Source organism: Salmo salar, chromosome ssa11, assembly GCF_905237065.1.
Source record: "Salmo salar chromosome ssa11, Ssal_v3.1, whole genome shotgun sequence".
In the NCBI taxonomy this organism is placed as follows: Eukaryota; Metazoa; Chordata; class Actinopteri; order Salmoniformes; family Salmonidae; genus Salmo; species Salmo salar.
In genome coordinates, this window is record NC_059452.1 from 90,403,914 (window position 1) to 90,426,024 (window position 22,111).

General features: G+C 43.4%; 1 protein-coding gene across 1 annotated transcript; it reads left to right on the forward strand.

Moving 5' to 3' along the window:
• The first annotated feature begins 727 nt into the window (after positions 1–727).
• On the forward strand, positions 728–21,460 carry rps6ka4 (ribosomal protein S6 kinase, polypeptide 4). Its single transcript, XM_014129067.2, has 19 exons — positions 728–885; positions 1,628–1,743; positions 2,366–2,437; positions 2,644–2,711; positions 2,816–2,966; positions 3,140–3,255; positions 3,425–3,532; positions 3,776–3,856; positions 3,990–4,093; positions 4,457–4,607; positions 4,725–4,886; positions 11,340–11,465; positions 12,099–12,232; positions 12,948–13,041; positions 17,651–17,821; positions 18,177–18,368; positions 18,463–18,631; positions 19,826–19,989; positions 20,695–21,460. The coding sequence occupies exons 2-19, from the start codon at positions 1,650–1,652 to the stop codon at positions 20,917–20,919; spliced, it is 2,382 nt and encodes a 793-aa protein (XP_013984542.1). The 5' UTR covers positions 728–885; positions 1,628–1,649; the 3' UTR covers positions 20,920–21,460.
• Positions 21,461–22,111: the final 651 nt, after the last annotated feature.

Below are 22,111 nucleotides of genomic sequence, written 5' to 3' on the forward strand. Positions count from 1 at the left end.
TATTCTCTCATTCGACCTGTAACCCTCTCTCTAAGGGTGCGTTCGTAAATTAATCAGTTATTCTGCGTTCTGTAAGTGTCAGTCAGTGGGAGGAATAGGATTATGAAGATGATGATTGATGTCATTAATGCAATGAAAGCTGTGAGTAGGGCTATGTCTGTGACCTATGTCCTGACACCTTTCACAACTCTGCTAATCCCTGGGATAATACTCCAACTGCAGCCCCAGCAGTTGCTGCTGCCCCAGCAGGCCACGCAGCGGAGAAGAGATACATACAGACGTGGTTTATTATGCAAAACAGCAATAAAACCAAGGGACATTATATGGAATAATATTAAACAACTGGTGGTTTGTTATGCAAACCAGAAATACAAGGAGCATTATATGGAATAAGATTAAACAACTGGTGGTTTATTATGCACGCCAGAAATACAAGGAGTATTATATGGAATAAGATTAAACAATTGGGAATAATTATGTGTAGGCCTACTATATAATATTACTGAATGATTATGATAGCTGATAATTAATATCATAACAATAATCATCAGCATAGTCATCATCCCCATTACTGTCATCCCCATCATCATTACCACAGTCAAATAATTTAGCTAGCTATTATCAGCACAATTTCGGGTAGTTAGTAGACCTAAAAGTATTACCTGTAGGCTGTAGCAGCCCATTTCTTAGCGGTCTAACCAACAGGTCTCGCTCCAAAAAGTTCCTAAAACTGTGACATTGCAGCTTCCGTACTATGGACTACTCCAGCCACAACATCAACTAGCTAGCTAACCTACTTTTACAATCATTGTTGTCAAATAACTTCAAAAGTGGTATATCTTCAGCGTGTGTTACATCCTATCCGGACGAAATTGAATAAAATAGGTATTCGCAACATGCTATCTATAAACAGTACGCTTGCTATGAAATTAAAATTAACCGACAGTCAGCAAGCTAGCTAACGTTAGCTAGCTCTGACAGGGACAGCTAGCTTTCTAGTTAGCTAACGACGTTAACAGTTTGGTTGTGAAGTTGCCGAGGTTTTACATAGTTTCGACGTATTACTGAAGTTAGTTAGTTAACTAGCTGGAATTGTCTATAACCGGTTAGCGTAGCTACAAATGAGTAGCTAGCTAGTTGCTAATTTCAGTTTCACAAAAATATTGTTGCAAAAGGTAGCTAGCTAGCAAGAGATAGGCCACTCGCTACTATGTAGCCAGTTTAATGCTGTCTGGTCAGTTCGGCGCTATATTGTAACCAAATCAGTGCTAGAGAGATCAGCAGCAGTTAACGTTAGTCTGTTGTAGTAGGCAATAATATCCCAGTGGACACAGTTATCTAGCTAGCTACAGACGTACGATTCTGGCTTATTATTAGTACAGTGTTAGCTAGTATTTTCGTTTTAGTAGTAGATTAGGCGGACAGCGGGATGTCTAGGGGATTAAGTCTAGCAATGATATAGTTTTGTTGTTATATTTTCTAAACAATGTTTATAATGCATGCAACGGCTCCCAAATGAATTCTTACATAAGTCTACATTTGTTATTTTCTTTGACTACATAAAATCTGATGCGTCTGAGGTTATTATACAAAACACTTAAGATAAATCGGTTTATTTATTTTGAAGAGTAGCCACATAAACATTTGAAATGTCTGGAGACGGCTCGGATAGTAGTAGTAGCGAGGACTCCGATACTGGGATCCGGAGGAAAGCCTGCACTGTCAAACATGAGATCACTAATGGTAAGTAACCATCAAAGTAAACTACTGTTTCATAATGTATTATTTGAACCTGTCAAAGGATTTGAATATGCTATACACTTTGGGTAAATGTTGCCCATCAGTATTTCAGTGAATGAATAGAACAGGCTTCCCCAATTCAAGTCGATGGTGCACTGGTGGAGATTGAGGGTGTACCCAGTTGGAGAAAAGCAGGAAGTAAAAGCAGGAAGTGTACCCATCAATATGTGCTTTGATTTGTTTGATTTAGTTCTACTGACCTTACAAAAAATACATTCCATTGCATGAGCCACATCTGTTAACATCATTTGAATGAACATTATGCTTTACCATGGAAATTATTGTATCACAATACCAGGCAGCCATTGTGAGTGTACCCATGAGTTTAACAGTCAAATTGCCACGGTTATAGGTTCCCTGCCCGTTCTATTCATTCTAGTTCTATGACCCGACACCTGGGACCACAGCAATGGATGAATGCAAGCACACCATCAATCATGTTTGTTGTGGTGTCACAAAATATTCACAGTTTACTGTGCTTAGCTGTGTTTCCTCAGTGTGTGTGTGCACGAGTGTGTGTTGTGTGTGCGCAAGCACTGATACTGTACTCTCTCCCGCATGCCAGCGAACCTCACGGGCCATACTGAGAGAGTGGGCATGGAGAACTTTGAGCTGCTCAAAGTCTTGGGCACAGGAGGTGAGTCTCACTGTGCCGATCTGGGGTTCATAGCATAGGGTCATGGTGTTATTGGAGACCTGGATAACTTCATTTTACTGTCTATTTTTTGTAGAACATTTAGAATAAATCATATCAAATGTAGTGGAGGCTCCTGGGTGGGTGGTAGGGGCTACAATCAAATGTGATGCAGAGTTTTCCATTCTGTGCTGTGTGTCTCTGTCTAGCCTATGGGAAAGTGTTTCTGGTCAGAAAGAACAGTGGTCATGATGAAGGGAAGCTGTATGCCATGAAGGTGAGTCTCTGTGACATTGGTCCAAAGACAACCCAAGCATTGACATTGTCTGATGTAGGGAGAATTTATGGGCGGTTGACTGACTGTTGATGATTATGTCTCAGGTGCTGAAGAAAGCAGCCATCGTTCAGAAGGCAAAGACTGCAGAGCACACGCGTACAGAGAGACAGGTGCTGGAGCACATCCGCCAGTCCCCGTTCCTGGTCACACTGCACTATGCCTTCCAGACCCAGACTAAGCTCCATCTCATCTTGGGTGAGCGTTGGGTCAAAAAGACCCATACATGGAACTCTCCGGCTATGATCTTGAAGTGCTAAAAGTGTATCTTTCTGTGTGTTTACTGTATGTTTCTGTCTATATGCCTGTGTATGTGTGTGGTTTGTGTTTATCTATTCAAGTGTTATATGTATCTGTGCACGTGTGTATAGACTATGTGAGTGGAGGGGAGATGTTCACACACTTGTACCAGCGGGATCACTTCTCAGAGGAAGAGGTGCGGATTTACATCGGGGAGATTATCCTGGCCCTGGAGCACCTCCACAAGGTATGTTATCGAGCATTTCTGTCCTTTACATTACTTGGCAGATATTCCATTCTATTTACTTCCTACATGTTAATCTTACATAATTACGTGAAGGCTAGATTCTATCTTCTCTCTGTTAATTGTATGTTATCCTGTGTATGTAACTTCCTGTTCGGTATGATTCGTACAGCTGGGCATCGTGTACCGGGACATCAAGTTAGAGAACATCCTCTTGGACAGCGAGGGACATTTAGTGCTGACAGATTTTGGGCTCAGCAAAGAGTTCCTGGAGGAGGAGGTACGTAAAGAAAAAAAGGAAACCCTTGCTTCTATTTGTGTGGATGCAATCTGTGCATGTATGTATCCATGCATATATTTTTGTCACTACAGACTAGTCTTATCTGGTTTTCAGGGATACAGCTAATTCAATCTAGCTTCCTTTTCCGCTGAAAACTGCATGTGGGAACTCAGACGTTTTCTTTTACGCCTGCTACGTTAGGTTACTACAGACTGAGAGGTGTGTTTATTTTCCCCACTACAGAAGGAAAGGACGTATTCGTTCTGTGGCACCATAGAGTACATGGCTCCAGAGATCATCAGGGGGAAGTCTGGTCATGGAAAGGTAAGAGTTAACCCATCACACAGGGAGAAAACTTTGGACATGCGCTGTGAGCTACAGCATTTTATTACACATCAATTACTGTAGAACACAAAGAGTCATCTTTCGTTTATTTTATCATCCTTCCTTTCTCCAGTCGGTAGATTGGTGGAGTCTGGGGATCCTGATGTTTGAGTTACTGACGGGGGCATCGCCATTCACCCTGGAGGGGGAGAGGAACTCCCAGAGTGAGGTGTCCAAGTGAGTGCTGTGTGTCATCCACCCCTCCTCACAAACACTGGTTCCGTCCCACTCTTTCATCATTGTCTATGGCCCTCGGCAACTTATCAAAATAATGACATCTATTGTAAAGGTGGCTCCTTTCACCCTCTCTTTTAGCTTGCTGTCTGAATACAATAACAAAGAAATTAGTTGTGCTGAGTCCTTTGTGTAACAAAGCCTGCAGCTTAATTAGATATTCTGTTAATGTGTTGCTTTGCAATCGTGTTCTTTATGGCCATAATGGTTGGCTTATAATTAGGGCTGGGTTTACACAGTGTATACAGTGATTGTTCTTCCCTCTTTCTCTTTTTCGTCCCTCCCCCCTTCCTGCCCTTCTCTCAGGCGCATCTTACATTGTGAGCCGCCGTTCCCCTCTATGATCGGCGCCGTAGCTCAGGACCTGTTGAGGAAGCTGTTGGTCAAAGACCCCCACAAGAGACTGGGCTCTGGGCCCCGAAGGGCCGAAGACATCAAGACTCATGCCTTCTTCAAGGTGCTCGTCTTCACTCCTGCTCTGTCTCTAGGCCCATCTCACTCCCTCTCTCTATCTCCCAACTGCCACACACACACACACTCTCACCATTCTCTTCCCATTGCTCTATATTCATAGGGTCTCAGTTGGTCAGACCTGGCTGAGAAGAAGGTAGTCAGCCCATTCAAACCAGAGATCAGGAGTGAGCTGGACACAGGGAACTTTGCTGAGGAGTTCACTGGCATGAATCCTCTCTACTCTCCAGCCAGCACCCCACCAAGCACTGATCGACTGTTCCAGGTACCCCTTACACCCTACCCTCTGCAATATGCAAAATACATACTCTGTGCCTACACTGTCACAGAAAGACACCTTTTAATAGTCCCTCCACAAATAAGACTCTTCTCATTATGGTAGGAGACTATAACACAGTGTTAAGTACCTCAATGGACCGTAAAGGAAATCACTCTACAAACTATCATCACCGTGCCCTTAAGGAAATCACAAATATTATGGACACATTAGAAATAGTAGATATTTGGAGACTAAAAAACCCTGACCTAGTGAGATATACATGGAGGAGACTTAATCAAGCTAGTCGTCTTGACTACTTTCTTGTCTCGTTGTCTCTTGCATCAAAGGTTAAAAAAGTTTTAAAAGGAGACAGAATGCGATCGGATCATCATCTAATTGGCCTTCACATAACTCATAGAATTTCCATGTGTACGGGGATATTGGACATTTTAAGTTTACTGGAGGACAACTTATTTTTAACTAAGACAAAATAATTTATAACATAATTTTTCCAGTATAATATAGGAACAGCAAATCCACTTATTGTTTGGCATACCTTTAAATGTACCATCGGAGGTCATTCAATTCAATATTCATCAATAATAAAAAAGCTGTTTCTGGCTAAAGAGACAAGACTAACAAGGGAAATACATGAACTAATAGTACAGGTAGATAGCAATAAAAATGATACTACAGAGCAGGGGTTCTTAAACTTTTTCAGCCTGGGACCCAAATGAGAAATTCTGTGTTTTCCTGGGACCCAAGCTTACAAAAACAAGCAACTATACATAAATATCGATACATTTCATTGCCCTTATGACCATTAACAAATGCAACATAGACAAAGAACAATTAAATGAATTACCCATATAAAATAGCTATTCATGTTTATTTTTCCCCATTAAAACACTCTTACATATGTGTCTAGGTTGGACCTGTTGCTGTTAAAATACAATAATTGACTGGAATAATCTGATTGATCACATCACACAGATGTAGACCATAAAACACACACACACAGTCCTAATGGTAGCTGTGTGACTGGTTGAAGTTTTCAACAAGCAGGTCTATTCTGGGCTCAGTTTTTGACAGTTGAGAACCCTGACTCGCACAGGTATGTGGTGCCAAACTGGATCAGAACATCTACTGCTTTCTCAATCAGTTTCTCAGCCTCAAAAGGCATCTTGCGTCTATCAGTGTATTCCAGTACAGAATAAAAATGATTGCTTGTATTTTAACAGCAACAGTTTTATTTCCATCTGTACTGTTACTAGGGTTTCACTACCAGTAGCTAGATAGCTTGCTTTGGCTAATGTTAGCTATTAGCTGTGTACAAGGCCAGGGGATTGTTTGAACGAGAAACTCACATCGACTACTATGAGAGTAGTACTCCCTTATTTCTGCTTATCATCACCTGTTATACAATTACAACAATGCCTTGCCAGCTGACTTACTTTTCCACTGTCAAAGCACTGCTTCCTTAAGTATTCTGCCCTGTTCTGAAAGAACTCCCTGGGTTTACCGTCATGCTGTGGATGTTTGTTCAGGACCTGTTGTTTTAATTTGTTCGTTTTGAGAGACTCATTACTAAGCACTTCCCTGCACAAAACACATTGTGGGTGCTCCTCGTTATTTCTTAAAGTTTGTATGAAACCAAGAGAGTGAAACTCATCGCTGTATTTGCGTTTAATGACAATAGAACTTGTGGCTAGCTTGAGTCCATTCGATGACAGCGGTGAGTGATGGCGAGTGGGAATTACATGCCAGTGGCTGACAGCGCATCATCTGCTGCTGAACAACAGCACTGCAGCGTGTGGGTCGCGGAGTGATCTTCAAGAAAACTGCAGAAAAAAATATCTGTTAAACCGCGAAGCACACGGGCATCTCCCTCTCACGCAGCTGCCAAACTGAGCAGAGACACCACTGCTAAGCAGCAGACACCACTGCTGAACAAATCAAATCAAATTTTATTTGTCATGCACACATGGTTAGCAGATGTTAATGCGATTGTAGCGAAATGCTTGTGCTTCTAGTTCCGACCATGCAGTAATATCTAACAAGTAATCTAACCTAACAAGCAGGTCTATTCTGGGCTCAGTTTTTGACAGTTGAGAACCCTGACTCTGCACAGGTATGTGGTGCCAAACTGGATCAGAACATCTACTGCTTTCTCAATCAGTTTCTCAGCCTCAAAAGGATCTTGCGTCTATCAGTGTATTCCAGTTCAGAATAAAAATGATTGCTTGTATTTTAACAGCAACAGAGACACCGCTGCTAAGCAGAGAGCGCACTGAACAGAGAGTAGAGACACTGCTGCTAAGCAGAGAGCACACTGAACAGAGAGTAGAGACACCGCTGCTAAGCAGAGAGCGCACTGAACAGAGAGTAGAGACACTGCTGCTAAGCAGAGAGTGCACTGAACAGAGAGTAGAGACACCGCTGCTAAGCAGAGAGCGCACTGAACAGAGAGTAGAGACACCGCTGCTAAGCAGAGAGCGCACTGAACAGAGAGTGCAGTTGCACTTGGCCAAAATCAATTCCAGTAATTAATGAAATTATTATAAATGTACTCCGACACCTCGCGACCCACCATTAACAGGTCTGCGACCCACTTTGGGTCGCGACCGATACTTTAAGAAAGGCTGCTACAGAGATACAAAATAAATTAAAGGAAAAACAAAAATACCTTGAGGAACTTATCAAGAACAATCTAATGTAATCTATTACAAAAATAAAGCAAACTGGATGGAATATGGAGAAAAATGCACAAAATACTTTCTGAATCTCCAACACAGGAACACTAATAAAGATAATTAGCAGAAACTCTTTACTGAAGACGGAGTCATCTATGATTCTCCAAATTATATTTTAAAAGAGGAAGCTAAACATTTTAAGCAGATGTTCTCTTTTCCATCTCATCCTCTCCCACTGATTGAAGATTACGGTAAAGAATTCTTTCCAAATAATACAAAAAATGGAAAATTAACAAATGTACAGAAAGATCAGTGCGAAGGCCAAATTACAGAGGAATAACTTTTTGATGCTATTAAATCCTTTCAGTCTGGAAAACCCCAGGGCTTGATGGCATACTGGTAGAGGTATATCAAGCCTTTTTTGATATACTAAAAGCTCCGTTGTTAGATTGTTTTATCTACTCCTATAGAATTTGTGTCTGTCAGGTACTCAGCAGGAAGGTCTGTTTTCACTATTATTAAAACAAGACCCAGATGGCAAATATAAAGATCCAGTCTATCTAAAAAACTGGAGGCCCCTTACACTTCAAAAATACTAGCGAAATGCATAGCACTCAGAATTAAAAGGGTTTTACCAGGGATTGTTCATCCTGATCAGACAGGTTTTTTCTACATGGACGATACATTGGAGATAATATATGACAACTACTATAAATAATATAACATCATGAAACATCTAAGAAGCCAGGCCTGGTATTTATAGCGGATTTTGAAAAGGCATTTGATAAAGTAAGACTGGCTTTTATTTATAAATGCCAGAATTTTTTTCAATTTCGGTGATTCTCTTATAAAATGGGTAAAAGTAATATATAGCAACCCCAGGGGTAAAATAGTAAATAACGCCTACTTCTCAGAGAGTTTTGAATGGGATGTAATAAATGTATAATTAGTCACTTTAAACAATGCCACTTTATATAATGTTTACATACCCTACATTACTCATCTCATATGTATATACTGCACTCTATGCCATCTACTGCATCCTGCCTATGCCGTTCGGCCATCGCTCATCCGTATATTTAAAGGTACATATTCTTATTCATTCCTTTACACTTGTTTGTATAAGGTAGTTATTGTTAGATTACTTGTTAGATGTTACTGGATGGTCGGAACTAGAATCACAAGCATTTCGCTACACTCGCATTAACATCTGCGAACCATGTGTATGTGACCAATAAAATTTGATTTGATTTTGAATTGTTAAGTGGAGTTAAACAAGGGTGTCCGCTGTCACCATATCTATTCGTTATGGCCATCGAAATGCTAGCTATTAAAATCAGATCCAATAACAACATTAGAGGATTAGAAATCAAAGGCTTAATAACAAAGGTGTCCATGTGTGCAGATGACTCAAGTTTTATATTAAGTCTGCAAGCTAGATCCCTGCAATGTCTCATTGAAGATCTAGATAACTTTTATGGACTCTCTGGACTAAAAACCTAATTATGATAACTGTACAATATTACGTATTGGATCTTTAAAAAGCCAAACTTTTACATTACCCAGCAGTTTACCTATAAAATGGTCTGCTGGTGAAGTAGCCATACTTGGTATTCATATCTCAAAATATATAAATAAGCTCTCCACAATGGATTTCAATCGAAAACTTGTAAAAATAGACAAGATCCTGCAACCATGAAGAGGTAAATACCTGTCTATTTATGGAAAAATTGCCCTGATTTAACTCCTTAGTCATATCTCAGTTTACTCACTTACGTATGGCGCTGCCTACTCCTGATGCTTTGTTTTTCAAATCATATGAGCAAAAACTATTTTGCTTTATCTGGGATGCTAAACCAGACAAAATAAAGCGTGCTTATCTATATAATGAATATGAATTGGGTGGGTTGAGATTATTAAATATAAAAGCACTAAACCTCTCTCTAAAAGCTTCACTTATTCCAAAGTTTTACTTGAACCCTAAATGGTTCTCAAGTAGATTACTAAAAAAAGCTCATCCATTGTTTAAAAATGGCCTTTGTGCAGATTGCCATGTCTCATTTTCGGTTAATTGAAAATGATACTTTTTTCAAAGTATCTCTCTTAAACAAGCATTGCAGAGCTGGCTATAATTTCAATTTCATCCCCCTGAAAAGATAGAACAAATATTATGGCTGAACTCAAATGTGCTGGTTGATAAAATACCTGTATTTATGGGAAGGGTATTTTGTTCTTAAATTATATTGTAAATTGGAATGGTAGAGTTATGTCTTTCATGGAGTTATCAGAATTGTACGGGAAGGTCTGCTCAATCCAAGAGTATAACCAATTGATTACAGCATTACCCCAAAAATGGCGGAGGCTGGTGGCAGCGGGAGGAGGTAGGGAACTGGTCTGTCTGCCCACTATAAAGGATCAAAACTTGCGGAGGAATAAAACTTATCATAAATAGGAAAGTATACCAGTTTCATTTGAGGACCATTATGTTGATAACTGCCATACAGATTGCAAAATAGTTGGGAAGAGATTTTTGATGTACCGATTCCGTGGTACAGGGTGTATTAGTTGATATATAAAACAACGCAAGATTCAAGACTTCGTGCTTTTCAGCTAAAATTATTATATAGAATTCTTGCCACCAACAAAATGTTGAATATTTGGGGCATAAAATCATCCAAGCTCTGCAGATTTTGTTGTGAGGATACAGAATCAATAGACCATTTATTTTGGTATTGCCCACAGGTAGCCTGTTTCTGGTCTCAGGTTCAGGAATGGCTGAAAATGCATGCTGTAGCATTGATCTAAAATTCACCCTAGCAATAGTACTGTTAGGAGATCTGGAGAGACCGGGTCAGTCAATTACTAATACTCTTAGTAAAAGTATTTATCTTCACCTCGCAATCTGTGGATTCTATTCGATTAGATAGATTGAAATTGTACGTTAAACATCACAGCATAGTTGAAAGATATGTGTTGTTTAGAAATCTGAAGAGGGTGGCCAGCAGAGATAGGTGGGATGGGCTGAGGGAAGCTGAAGGTTGGGGTGTGGAATTGGAGACAAGTGGGAGTGGAGGGGAGTTGCTGGGCAGGAGATAGAATGATGGTAAAAAAATAAAGTCTAAATAAAACATAATAAAACCTAAGTTTGAATGACACTGATGGGCAGTGTTTTTACAGCTAATGCTGGTTTGCCTGAGGCTGATGCTGATGTTTGTGCACATGCATATACACACACACTCATTCAAATACACACATACACAGACACACACATATGTAGATAGTGCCAGACATGCACTCAAACATATACAGTTGGCCTTGCCGTTTTGATTTTAGTTGTCCTTGATGTCCTTTGTTTTTTTTTTTCATTGTTTTCTGTTTACTTTTGTCTTTCTTTTTTCTCATGAGCTCATTTTCTTGGTTGTTGGTGCATAGGGGGTGTTCTTGGGGATGGTGAATGGAATTCATTTTATTTTCTATTTTATTTTTCTTGGGGGTGACTGTGGGAGGGGTCTCGGATGGTTGAGGGACAGCTATGGTGAACTGTGGGGGAATCTTGGAGGGTTTGGGTCCCTGTTTTTTTGGCCTTGTGGGAGATCTGTTGATGTGCCCGTGAGCAGGGCATTGACCCTGGATGGCTCTGTGTGTCGCTCTGCATGGGAGTCTGTTGGATGACTGGTGTGATGTAGTTGTTGAGCGGCTTCACTGCAAGTATATTATATGTTTTGGATGTTCAATAAAATAAAAAGACTCTTCTCTTCCATTTCAGGGCTACTCTTTCGTTGCACCCTCCATTCTGTTCAACAAGAATGTGGTGATGGGGGACTTCATGGAGGGCCAGATGGGAGCAGAGCGGCCAGGCTCATCCACTGTCCGTCGCAGTGCTATGTTAGCGGTATGGATCTAGTCCTCACATGGCTGTAGGAAAGCCAGTGCTATGTTAGCGGTATGGATCTAGTCCTCACATGGCTGTAGGAAAGCCAGTGCTATGTTAGCGGTATGGATCTAGTCCTCACATGGCTGTAGGAAAGCCAGTGCTATGTTAGCGGTATGGAACTAGTCCTCACATGGCTGTAGGAAAGCCAGTGCTATGTTAGCGGTATGGAACTAGTCCTTACATCGCTGTAGGAAAGCCAGTGCTATGTTAGCGGTATGGATCTAGTCCTCACATGGCTGTAGGAAAGCCAGTGCTATGTTAGCGGTATGGATCTAGTCCTCACATGGCTGTAGGAAAGCCAGTGCTATGTTAGCGGTATGGATCTAGTCCTCACATGGCTGTAGGAAAGCCAGTGCTATGTTAGAGGTATGGATCTAGTCCTGACCTGGCTGTAGGAAAGCCAGTGCTGTTAGCGGTATGGAACTAGTCTTGACCTGGCTGTATGAATGTTGTTAGGTGAATGTATTACGTCAGGTCTTGCTGGTTGGCCTGTCCAGACAGCAATTTAAAGATTTAACAAGGGTAAGATTTGGACACGTTCTGCAGTTTCCTGTGCAGTTGTATTTGACTTCCCTCTCTTGTCCTCTGCAGGACTCTATGTTCTTCCAGCTGTATGAGCTGTGCCTGCAGGGGGCGCCCCTGGGCGAGGGCAGCTTCTCTGTATGCAGGAAGTGTCGACACCATCAGAGTGGCCATGAGTACGCCGTTAAGATCATCAGCCGCAGGTGAGTCAGCCGGGGTGTGGCGCTGGCTGAGACTCTCTCACGCGCTAATGCAATGTGTCATTGTTACACCAGCATGATGAATTACATACTTCACGCTGCTGTGTTTTAATGCCTATTCCATGGCATTTTGTTATTTATTTATTTTATTTTAAGGGGGTAGGGCGCTTGGCATTACCAACCACAGTATTTTTCAGACCAGTTAGTACATACTAGCAACACGCATAACCACCAAACCAGACAGGCAAATTCAGGGAAGCTAAGACAACCCAAGCCAAGGACAAATCGTCTTAAATCTACAGTTTTATATAGAGCCATAGTTGAGTGGAACTCTTTACCAATCCATATTTCTCAGGCAAAAAGTAAATCCACCTTCAAGAAAAAAATGTGATAGACCATATGACTGGACAGGAAATAGAAAGCATCAACTGAATGTTAAATGTGTTTCCTGTCAGGTATTTTAATTGTTTGTATTGTCTACTTGTTGAATATTTGTGAAGTCTTGATTTGTGTTTGTAATGTCTTGTTAATTGGTGTTGGACCCCAGGAAGATTAGCTAGTGTTACGGTGTTAGCTAATGGTGATCCTAATAAAATAAAATAAAATAAAAAATGACCACAGCCGTTTCATAAGCTGTTTGGCGCACTGGGGTGCTTTGTGTTGTTGACCTTTATTGTGTGAATGCCTTGGAACCCTCTCTCTCTCTCCTGCTTGTTAGAATGGAAGTGAACACTCAGAGGGAGATTGCTGCTCTCAGGCAGTGTGAGGCTCACCCCAACATTGTCAAACTGCATGAGGTCTACACTGATCAGGTACAGAAGGATGATATTATGCACATGCACCCACCTTCAAGCACTAACAACTACAGGCACCCACCTTCAAGCACTAACAACTACAGGCACCCACCTTCAAGCACTAACAACTACATGCACCCACCTTCAAGCACTAACAACTACAGGTACCCACCTTCAAGCACTAACAACTACAGGCACCCACCTTCAAGCACTAACAACCACAGGCACCCACCTTCAAGCACTAACAACTACAGGTACCCACCTTCAAGCACTAAAAACTACAGGTACCCACCTTCAAGCACTAACAACCACAGGCACCCACCTTCAAGCACTAACAACTACAGGCACCCACCTTCAAGCACTAACAACTACAGGTACCCACCTTCATGCACTAACAACTACATGCACCCACCTTCAAGCACTAACAACTACAGGCACCCACCTTCAAGCACTAACAACTACAGGCACCCACCTTCAAGCACTAACAACTACAGGCACCCACCTTCAAGCACTAACAACTACAGGCACCCACCTTCAAGCACTAACAACTACAGGCACCCACCTTCAAGCACTAACAACTACAGGCACCCACCTTCAAGCACTAACAACTACAGGCACCCACCTTCAAGCACTAACAACTACATGCACCCACCTTCAAGCACTAACAACTACAGGCACCCACCTTCAAGCACTAACAACTACAGGCACCCACCTTCAAGCACTAACAACTACAGGCACCCACCTTCAAGCACTAACAACTACAGGCACCCACCTTCAAGCACTAACAACTACAGGCACCCACCTTCAAGCACTAACAACTACAGGCACCCACCTTCAAGCACTAACAACTACAGGCACCCACCTTCAAGCACTAACAACTACAGGCACCCACCTTCAAGCACTAACAACTACATGCACCCACCTTCAAGCACTAACAACTACATGCACCCACCTTCAAGCACTAACAACTACAGGCACCCACCTTCAAGCACTAACAACTACATGCACCCACCTTCAAGCACTAACAACTACAGGCACCCACCTTCAAGCACTAACAACTACAGGCACCCACCTTCAAGCACTAACAACTACAGGCACCCACCTTCAAGCACTAACAACTACAGGCACCCACCTTCAAGCACTAACAACTACAGGCACCCACCTTCAAGCACTAACAACTACAGGCACCCACCTTCAAGCACTAACAACTACAGGCACCCACCTTCAAGCACTAACAACTACAGGCACCCACCTTCAAGCACTAACAACTACAGGCACCCACCTTCAAGCACTAACAACTACAGGCACCCACCTTCAAGCACTAACAACTACAGGCACCCACCTTCAAGCACTAACAACTACAGGCACCCACCTTCAAGCACTAACAACTACAGGCACCCACCTTCAAGCACTAACAACTACAGGCACCCACCTTCAAGCACTAACAACTACAGGCACCCACCTTCAAGCACTAACAACTACATGCACCCACCTTCAAGCACTAACAACTACAGGCACCCACCTTCAAGCACTAACAACTACAGGCACCCACCTTCAAGCACTAACAACTACAGGCACCCACCTTCAAGCACTAACAACTACAGGCACCCACCTTCAAGCACTAACAACTACAGGCACCCACCTTCAAGCACTAACAACTACAGGCACCCACCTTCAAGCACTAACAACTACAGGCACCCACCTTCAAGCACTAACAACTACAGGCACCCACCTTCAAGCACTAACAACTACAGGCACCCACCTTCAAGCACTAACAACTACAGGCACCCACCTTCAAGCACTAACAACTACAGGCACCCACCTTCAAGCACTAACAACTACAGGCACCCACCTTCAAGCACTAACAACTACAGGCACCCACCTTCAAGCACTAACAACTACAGGCACCCACCTTCAAGCACTAACAACTACAGGCACCCACCTTCAAGCACTAACAACTACAGGCACCCACCTTCAAGCACTAACAACTACAGGCACCCACCTTCAAGCACTAACAACTACAGGCACCCACCTTCAAGCACTAACAACTACAGGCACCCACCTTCAAGCACTAACAACTACAGGCACCCACCTTCAAGCACTAACAACTACAGGCACCCACCTTCAAGCACTAACAACTACAGGCACCCACCTTCAAGCACTAACAACTACAGGCACCCACCTTCAAGCACTAACAACTACAGGCACCCACCTTCAAGCACTAACAACTACAGGCACCCACCTTCAAGCACTAACAACTACAGGCACCCACCTTCAAGCACTAACAACTACAGGCACCCACCTTCAAGCACTAACAACTACATGCACCCACCTTCAAGCACTAACAACTACAGGCACCCACCTTCAAGCACTAACAACTACAGGCACCCACCTTCAAGCACTAACAACTACAGGCACCCACCTTCAAGCACTAACAACTACAGGCACCCACCTTCAAGCACTAACAACTACAGGCACCCACCTTCAAGCACTAACAACTACAGGCACCCACCTTCAAGCACTAACAACTACAGGCACCCACCTTCAAGCACTAACAACTACATGCACCCACCTTCAAGCACTAACAACTACAGGCACCCACCTTCAAGCACTAACAACTACAGGCACCCACCTTCAAGCACTAACAACTACAGGCACCCACCTTCAAGCACTAACAACTACAGGCACCCACCTTCAAGCACTAACAACTACAGGCACCCACCTTCAAGCACTAACAACTACAGGCACCCACCTTCAAGCACTAACAACTACAGGCACCCACCTTCATGCACTAACAACTACAGGTACCCACCTTCAAGCACTAACAACTACAGGCACCCACCTTCAAGCACTAACAACTACAGGCACCCACCTTCAAGCACTAACAACTACAGGCACCCACCTTCAAGCACTAACAACTACAGGCACCCACCTTCAAGCACTAACAACTACAGGCACCCACCTTCAAGCACTAACAACTACAGGCACCCACCTTCAAGCACTAACAACTACAGGCACCCACCTTCAAGCACTAACAACTACAGGCACCCACCTTCAAGCACTAACAACTACAGGCACCCACCTTCAAGCACTAACAACTACAGGCACCCACCTTCAAGCACTAACAACTACAGGCACCCACCTTCAAGCACTAACAACTACAGGCACCCACCTTCAAGCACTAACAACTACATGCACCCACCTTCAAGCACTAACAACTACAGGCACCCACCTTCAAGCACTAACAACTACAGGCACCCACCTTCAAGCACTAACAACTACAGGCACCCACCTTCAAGCACTAACAACTACAGGCACCCACCTTCAAGCACTAACAACTACAGGCACCCACCTTCAAGCACTAACAACTACAGGCACCCACCTTCAAGCACTAACAACTACAGGCACCCACCTTCAAGCACTAACAACTACAGGCACCCACCTTCAAGCACTAACAACTACAGGCACCCACCTTCAAGCACTAACAACTACAGGCACCCACCTTCAAGCACTAACAACTACAGGCACCCACCTTCAAGCACTAACAACTACAGGCACCCACCTTCAAGCACTAACAACTACAGGCACCCACCTTCAAGCACTAACAACTACAGGCACCCACCTTCAAGCACTAACAACTACAGGCACCCACCTTCAAGCACTAACAACTACATGCACCCACCTTCAAGCACTAACAACTACAGGCACCCACCTTCAAGCACTAACAACTACAGGCACCCACCTTCAAGCACTAACAACTACAGGCACCCACCTTCAAGCACTAACAACTACAGGTACCCACCTTCAAGCACTAACAACTACAGGCACCCACCTTCAAGCACTAACAACTACAGGCATCCACCTTCAAGCACTAACAACTACAGGCATCCACCTTCAAGCACTAACAACTACATGCACCCACCTTCAAGCACTAACAACTACAGGCATCCACCTTCAAGCACTAACAACTACAGGCACCCACCTTCAAGCACTAACAACTACAGGCACCCACCTTCAAGCACTAACAACTACAGGCACCCACCTTCAAGCACTAACAACTACAGGCACCCACCTTCAAGCACTAACAACTACAGGCACCCACCTTCAAGCACTAACAACTACAGGTACCCACCTTCATGCACTAACAACTACAGGTACCCACCTTCAAGCACTAACAACTACAGGCACCCACCTTCAAGCACTAACAACTACAGGCACCCACCTTCAAGCACTAACAACTACAGGCACCCACCTTCAAGCACTAACAACTACAGGCACCCACCTTCAAGCACTAACAACTACAGGCACCCACCTTCAAGCACTAACAACTACAGGCACCCACCTTCAAGCACTAACAACTACAGGTACCCACCTTCAAGCACTAACAACCACAGGCATTTTCTTTCTCTTCTCCTTGGCTGTGTTTACTTACAAGGTTTCAGGTCTTGAATCACAATATTTGACATTTGGGGTATTTATTGGGGGACTTAATCAATCATGCAGCAAGAAACTATTTTCTCATCATACAACCTTATTATTTTCTCTCTCCCCACCCCCTCTTTTCCATCCCCCCCACCTCCCTCACTTTCCCCACCCTCCCTCCTTCTCTCTCCCTCCTCTCTCTCAGTTCCATACATACCTGGTGATGGAGCTGCTGCGTGGGGGGGAGCTGCTGGAGAGGATCAAGAAGAAGAAGCTGTTTGGGGAATCAGAGGCCAGTCAGCTGCTCAGGAGCCTGGTGTCAGCTGTCGGGTTCATGCACGAGGCTGGAGTGGTGCATAGAGACCTCAAACCAGAGGTAGGCCAACAGACAGACACAGACAGCGAGAGAGAGGGAGTCTAAATATATTCTATAGAAATGTATGGCCCGAAAGAAGTCATTGAGTTTGCAGCAAAAGTACTCTGTACCAACCAAAGCCTGTAGCCAGTGAGTATGATGAGATCAAAGTCTTTAGCAATGCTGTAAAAACCACCAAGCATGGCCTATCAGGTTTATGATTTTATTTTGTTGGTTCAGGCTAAAATAAATTGACATTTGTTGCTCCATTACATCAGCCAATGACTGTAACCTTCTGTTGACTGTGTTGTTCCTGCACGGCCCACTCACTTCCCTGCTCGCTCGCTCTCTCTCTCTTTCCTTTTCTCATTTCCAGAATGTGCTGTTTGCAGACGAGGGGGAGGACTCGGTGCTGAAGGTGATAGATTTTGGTTTTGCCCGGCTGTGCCCTGCGGGCAGCGCCCCCCTGCAGACTCCCTGCTTCACACTGCAGTACGCTGCTCCTGAGCTCTTCCACAGCACCGGTTACGACCAGGCCTGCGACCTCTGGAGCCTTGGGGTTATCCTGGTACTTACTCTCCTAACTGACTCTGTAATGTGTCATTAGTAAAACTAATTATCGTTATGTTATTAATGACTGTGTGTGTCCGTCCGTCCGGCAGTACACCATGCTGTCAGGACAGGTGCCCTTCCAGAGTAAGCAGCAGCAGCGAGCGGGGATGACCTCATCTTATGCTGCTGACATCATGCATAAAATTAAAGAGGGAGACTTCTCGTTGGCTGGAGAAGCCTGGAAGGGTGTGTCAGGGGAGGCTAAAGAGCTTGTGAAAGGTATGTTCTGCATCCCTTACATGATCCTTATTCACTCATTGACATGATCCAAATCACATTTTATTTGTCACGTGCCGAATACAACAGAATACAACCTTACAGTGAAATGCTTACTTACAAGCCCTTAACCAACAATGCTTTAAGAAGTTTTTTCGAAAAAGAAGTGTTAAATAAAAAGTAACAAATAATTAAACAGCAGCAGTAAAATAACAATAGCAAGGCTATATACAGGGGTACCGGTACAGAGTCAATGTGCGGGGGCACCGGTTAGTTGAGTTAATTGAGGTAATATGTACATGAAAGTAGAGTTAAAGTAAATATGCAAAGATAATAAACAGAGAGTAGCAGCAGCATAAAAGAGGGGTCTGGGTAGCCCTTTGATTAGCTGTTCAGGAGTCTTATGACTTTGGGGTAGAACCTGTTAAGAAGCCTTTTGGACCTAGACTTGGCGCTCTGGTACCACTTGCTGTGCAGTAGCAGAGATAACAGACTAGGGTGGCTGGAGTCTTTGAAAATTTTTATGGCTTTCCTATGACACCACCTGGTATAGAGGTCCTGGATGGCAGGAAGCTTGTCCCCAGTGATGTACTGGGCCGTACGCACTACCCTCTGTAGTGGGCCTTGCGGTCGGAGGCCAAGAAGTTGCCATGCCAGGCAGTGATGCAACCAGTCAGGATGCTCTCGATGGTGCAGCTGTAGAACCTTTTGAGGATCTGAGGACCCATGCTAAATCTTTTCAGTCTCCTGAGGGGGAATAGGCTTTATCGTGCCCTCTTCACAACTGTCTTAGTGTGCTTGGACCATGTTAGTTTGTTGGTGATGTGGACACCAAGGAACTTGAAGCTCTCCAACCTGCTCCACTGCAGCCCCGTCAATGAGAATGGGGGCGTGCTCGGTCCTCCTTTTCCTGTAGTCGACAATCATCAATCAATCACGATGCAATTATTCCTTCTCCATTCACTCAATCTTTTAAACATATACCCCGCCATTATCTGTCCCTGCCCTCGCTCACTTTCCTCTTTTCTGTCATGCTTTCTCTGCCCCTCCCTGCTCCTTCCTTTCTTGTCTCTCTCCCTCTTCTAAACTAACCCCCCCTCCCTGCCCAACCTTTCATATTTTTCATTTTTGCTTGCCCTCCCTACTTCCCTCCCTCCCTAACTCTTCTAAACCTCCTTCCTTCCTGTTTGTGTTCAGGGCTTCTGACGGTGGATCCAGAGAGGCGTCTCAAGCTGTCTGCTCTGAGAGAGAACAGCTGGCTGCAGGGCGGGGCCATCCTATCCTCCACCCCCCTCTGCACCCCAGATGTGCTAGAGTCCAGCGGCCCCATCGTCCGCTCCTATGTCAACGCCACCTACAAGGTAATGGAATTCCAGTGGGAAGAAAGTATACATTTCTATAACTAGTAGATTACATTCTTTGTGTTCTTTTATTTATATATATTTTTTGTATTTTTCTACTCTCCCAATCAAATCAAAGTTTATTTGCCATATGCAGAGTATAGCGTATTGTACGCATTACAATTAAATTCTTACTCACTCGCAAGCTCTCCTCTCCAACAGTGCAACATCTATAAAAAAGTATTCAATCCAAAATTAAATTAAATGTAGTAGTAAAACAGAGAACGCAATATAAAAAAACACTATAGGAATATAATAAAGGGTATGCGCAATATAATGACAATAGAGAAATAACCACAATAGAGAAATATAATGGAGGTGTATGTGCATTGTAATAAAATAGGTAGGTTATATTTAAGCAGTAAGGCCAGAGGTGTGGCATATGGCCATTATACCACAGCTAACGGCTGTTCTTCAGCACGGCGGAGTGCCTGGACACAGCGCTGAGCCGTGGTATATTGGCCATATACCACAAATCCCAGAGGTGCCTTATTGCTATTATAAACTGGTTACCAACGTAATTAGAGCAGTAAAAATAAATGTTTTGTTGTACCCATGGTAAACGGTCTGATATACCACGGCTGTCAGCCAATCAGCATTCAGAGCTCAATTCACCCAGTTTATAATATTGTATGAACTATTGTATGTACATCCTCTCTCCATTAGGCGTTCAACAAGGGGAAGAGGGAGGGCTTCTTTCTGAAGAGTGTTGACAACGCCCCCCTTGCGAAGCGACGCAAGCTCAAGATGACAAGTACAGGTGTGGAGACTCGACGGAGCTCCTCTTGCTCATCCTCTTCCTCCTCTTCCTCAGCTGCCTCTGCCGCTGCAACAAACTCAAAAACACAGCCACAACACCAAACTCTGCCCCCGAAGCTAGAAAAGCACTAGAAGGGGAAGAGGGGGAAGAGTGGGAGGAATAAAGTTAGGAGAAGGAAGCACATTCATTCAGATATGACAGATTGGGATACTGTCTCTGAAAGACCAGAGATGACTTGATTTGAATTCCAAAGTCATCTAGAATCTCCAAATTCTAAGTCTAAGAGCTAATTTATGAACCAACTAAGAGACTAGTTAAATATTTAAGGATTCACCTCCCTGTTTTCTAGAAAGACGATGCTTTTTGCATTATCGTAATGATGCAATGACTTTATCTATATGTGTTTATACCATTTGCAGTAAACTGCAGTAGCTTGTACCATCTCATTTAATTTTCTCAAGAAATGAACTAACATGTAATTTCTTGAATGGAAATAAGCTTTAGACCAGTGTTTTCATAACTCCGGTCTAAAGGATATATATCAGTATGGTAGGTTATGGAAGACTGTTGGCTTTAAGGTCATACTAATGAAGGTTTCAGTCACCTTGCCAGGGTGACGATGATGAGCATGCAGTTATCCTGATGTTAACGTGTTCTCAGTACCGGAGGGAGGGAGGGAGGGAGGGAGGGAGGGAGGGAGGGAGGGAGGGAGGGAGGGAGGGGTAAAGGGGTAAAGGGGTAAAGGGAAATGAGGAGCCATAATGAGCACAAGCCATATATACATAGGGAGGTCATGACCTCTACACCGGAGCACTTGTAGATACATACACAGCACTCATCGCATGACAAACCGAGGCAGTGGTTAGGAGTCTGTTGGAAGTCTCTCACTGTATCTAATGGTGTGGTTGAGATTGAGAAATAATGGTGCTACTTTACTATATAAAAGAAAATCTATTATTATTACTGCGGACAGCTGTTCAAGTGAACTTTGACCCTGCGTGATGATCCCAGTCCATGGGACACAGTCTTTGTGACCCAAATGTCCCATACTGCCAATTTACAGGAACCTTAGTATCATTCCCTTTGGCTTGAGATTTCAGCGTTCTATTGACATTGGTCTTGCTGTGTATACTTAACTGGTTCACTGAAGTTCACCTGCGAATCAAATAATGGCATCCATTGTCCTGTGTGTGTGTATATGTGTGCTTCATTAATTAACAACCATCATGATTCTGACTAAATAAGATAAGACGGGGAAATAAAACACTGGGTTATGATAAACATTCTGATTTGATATTATATTCTCATACACAGATGACAGTG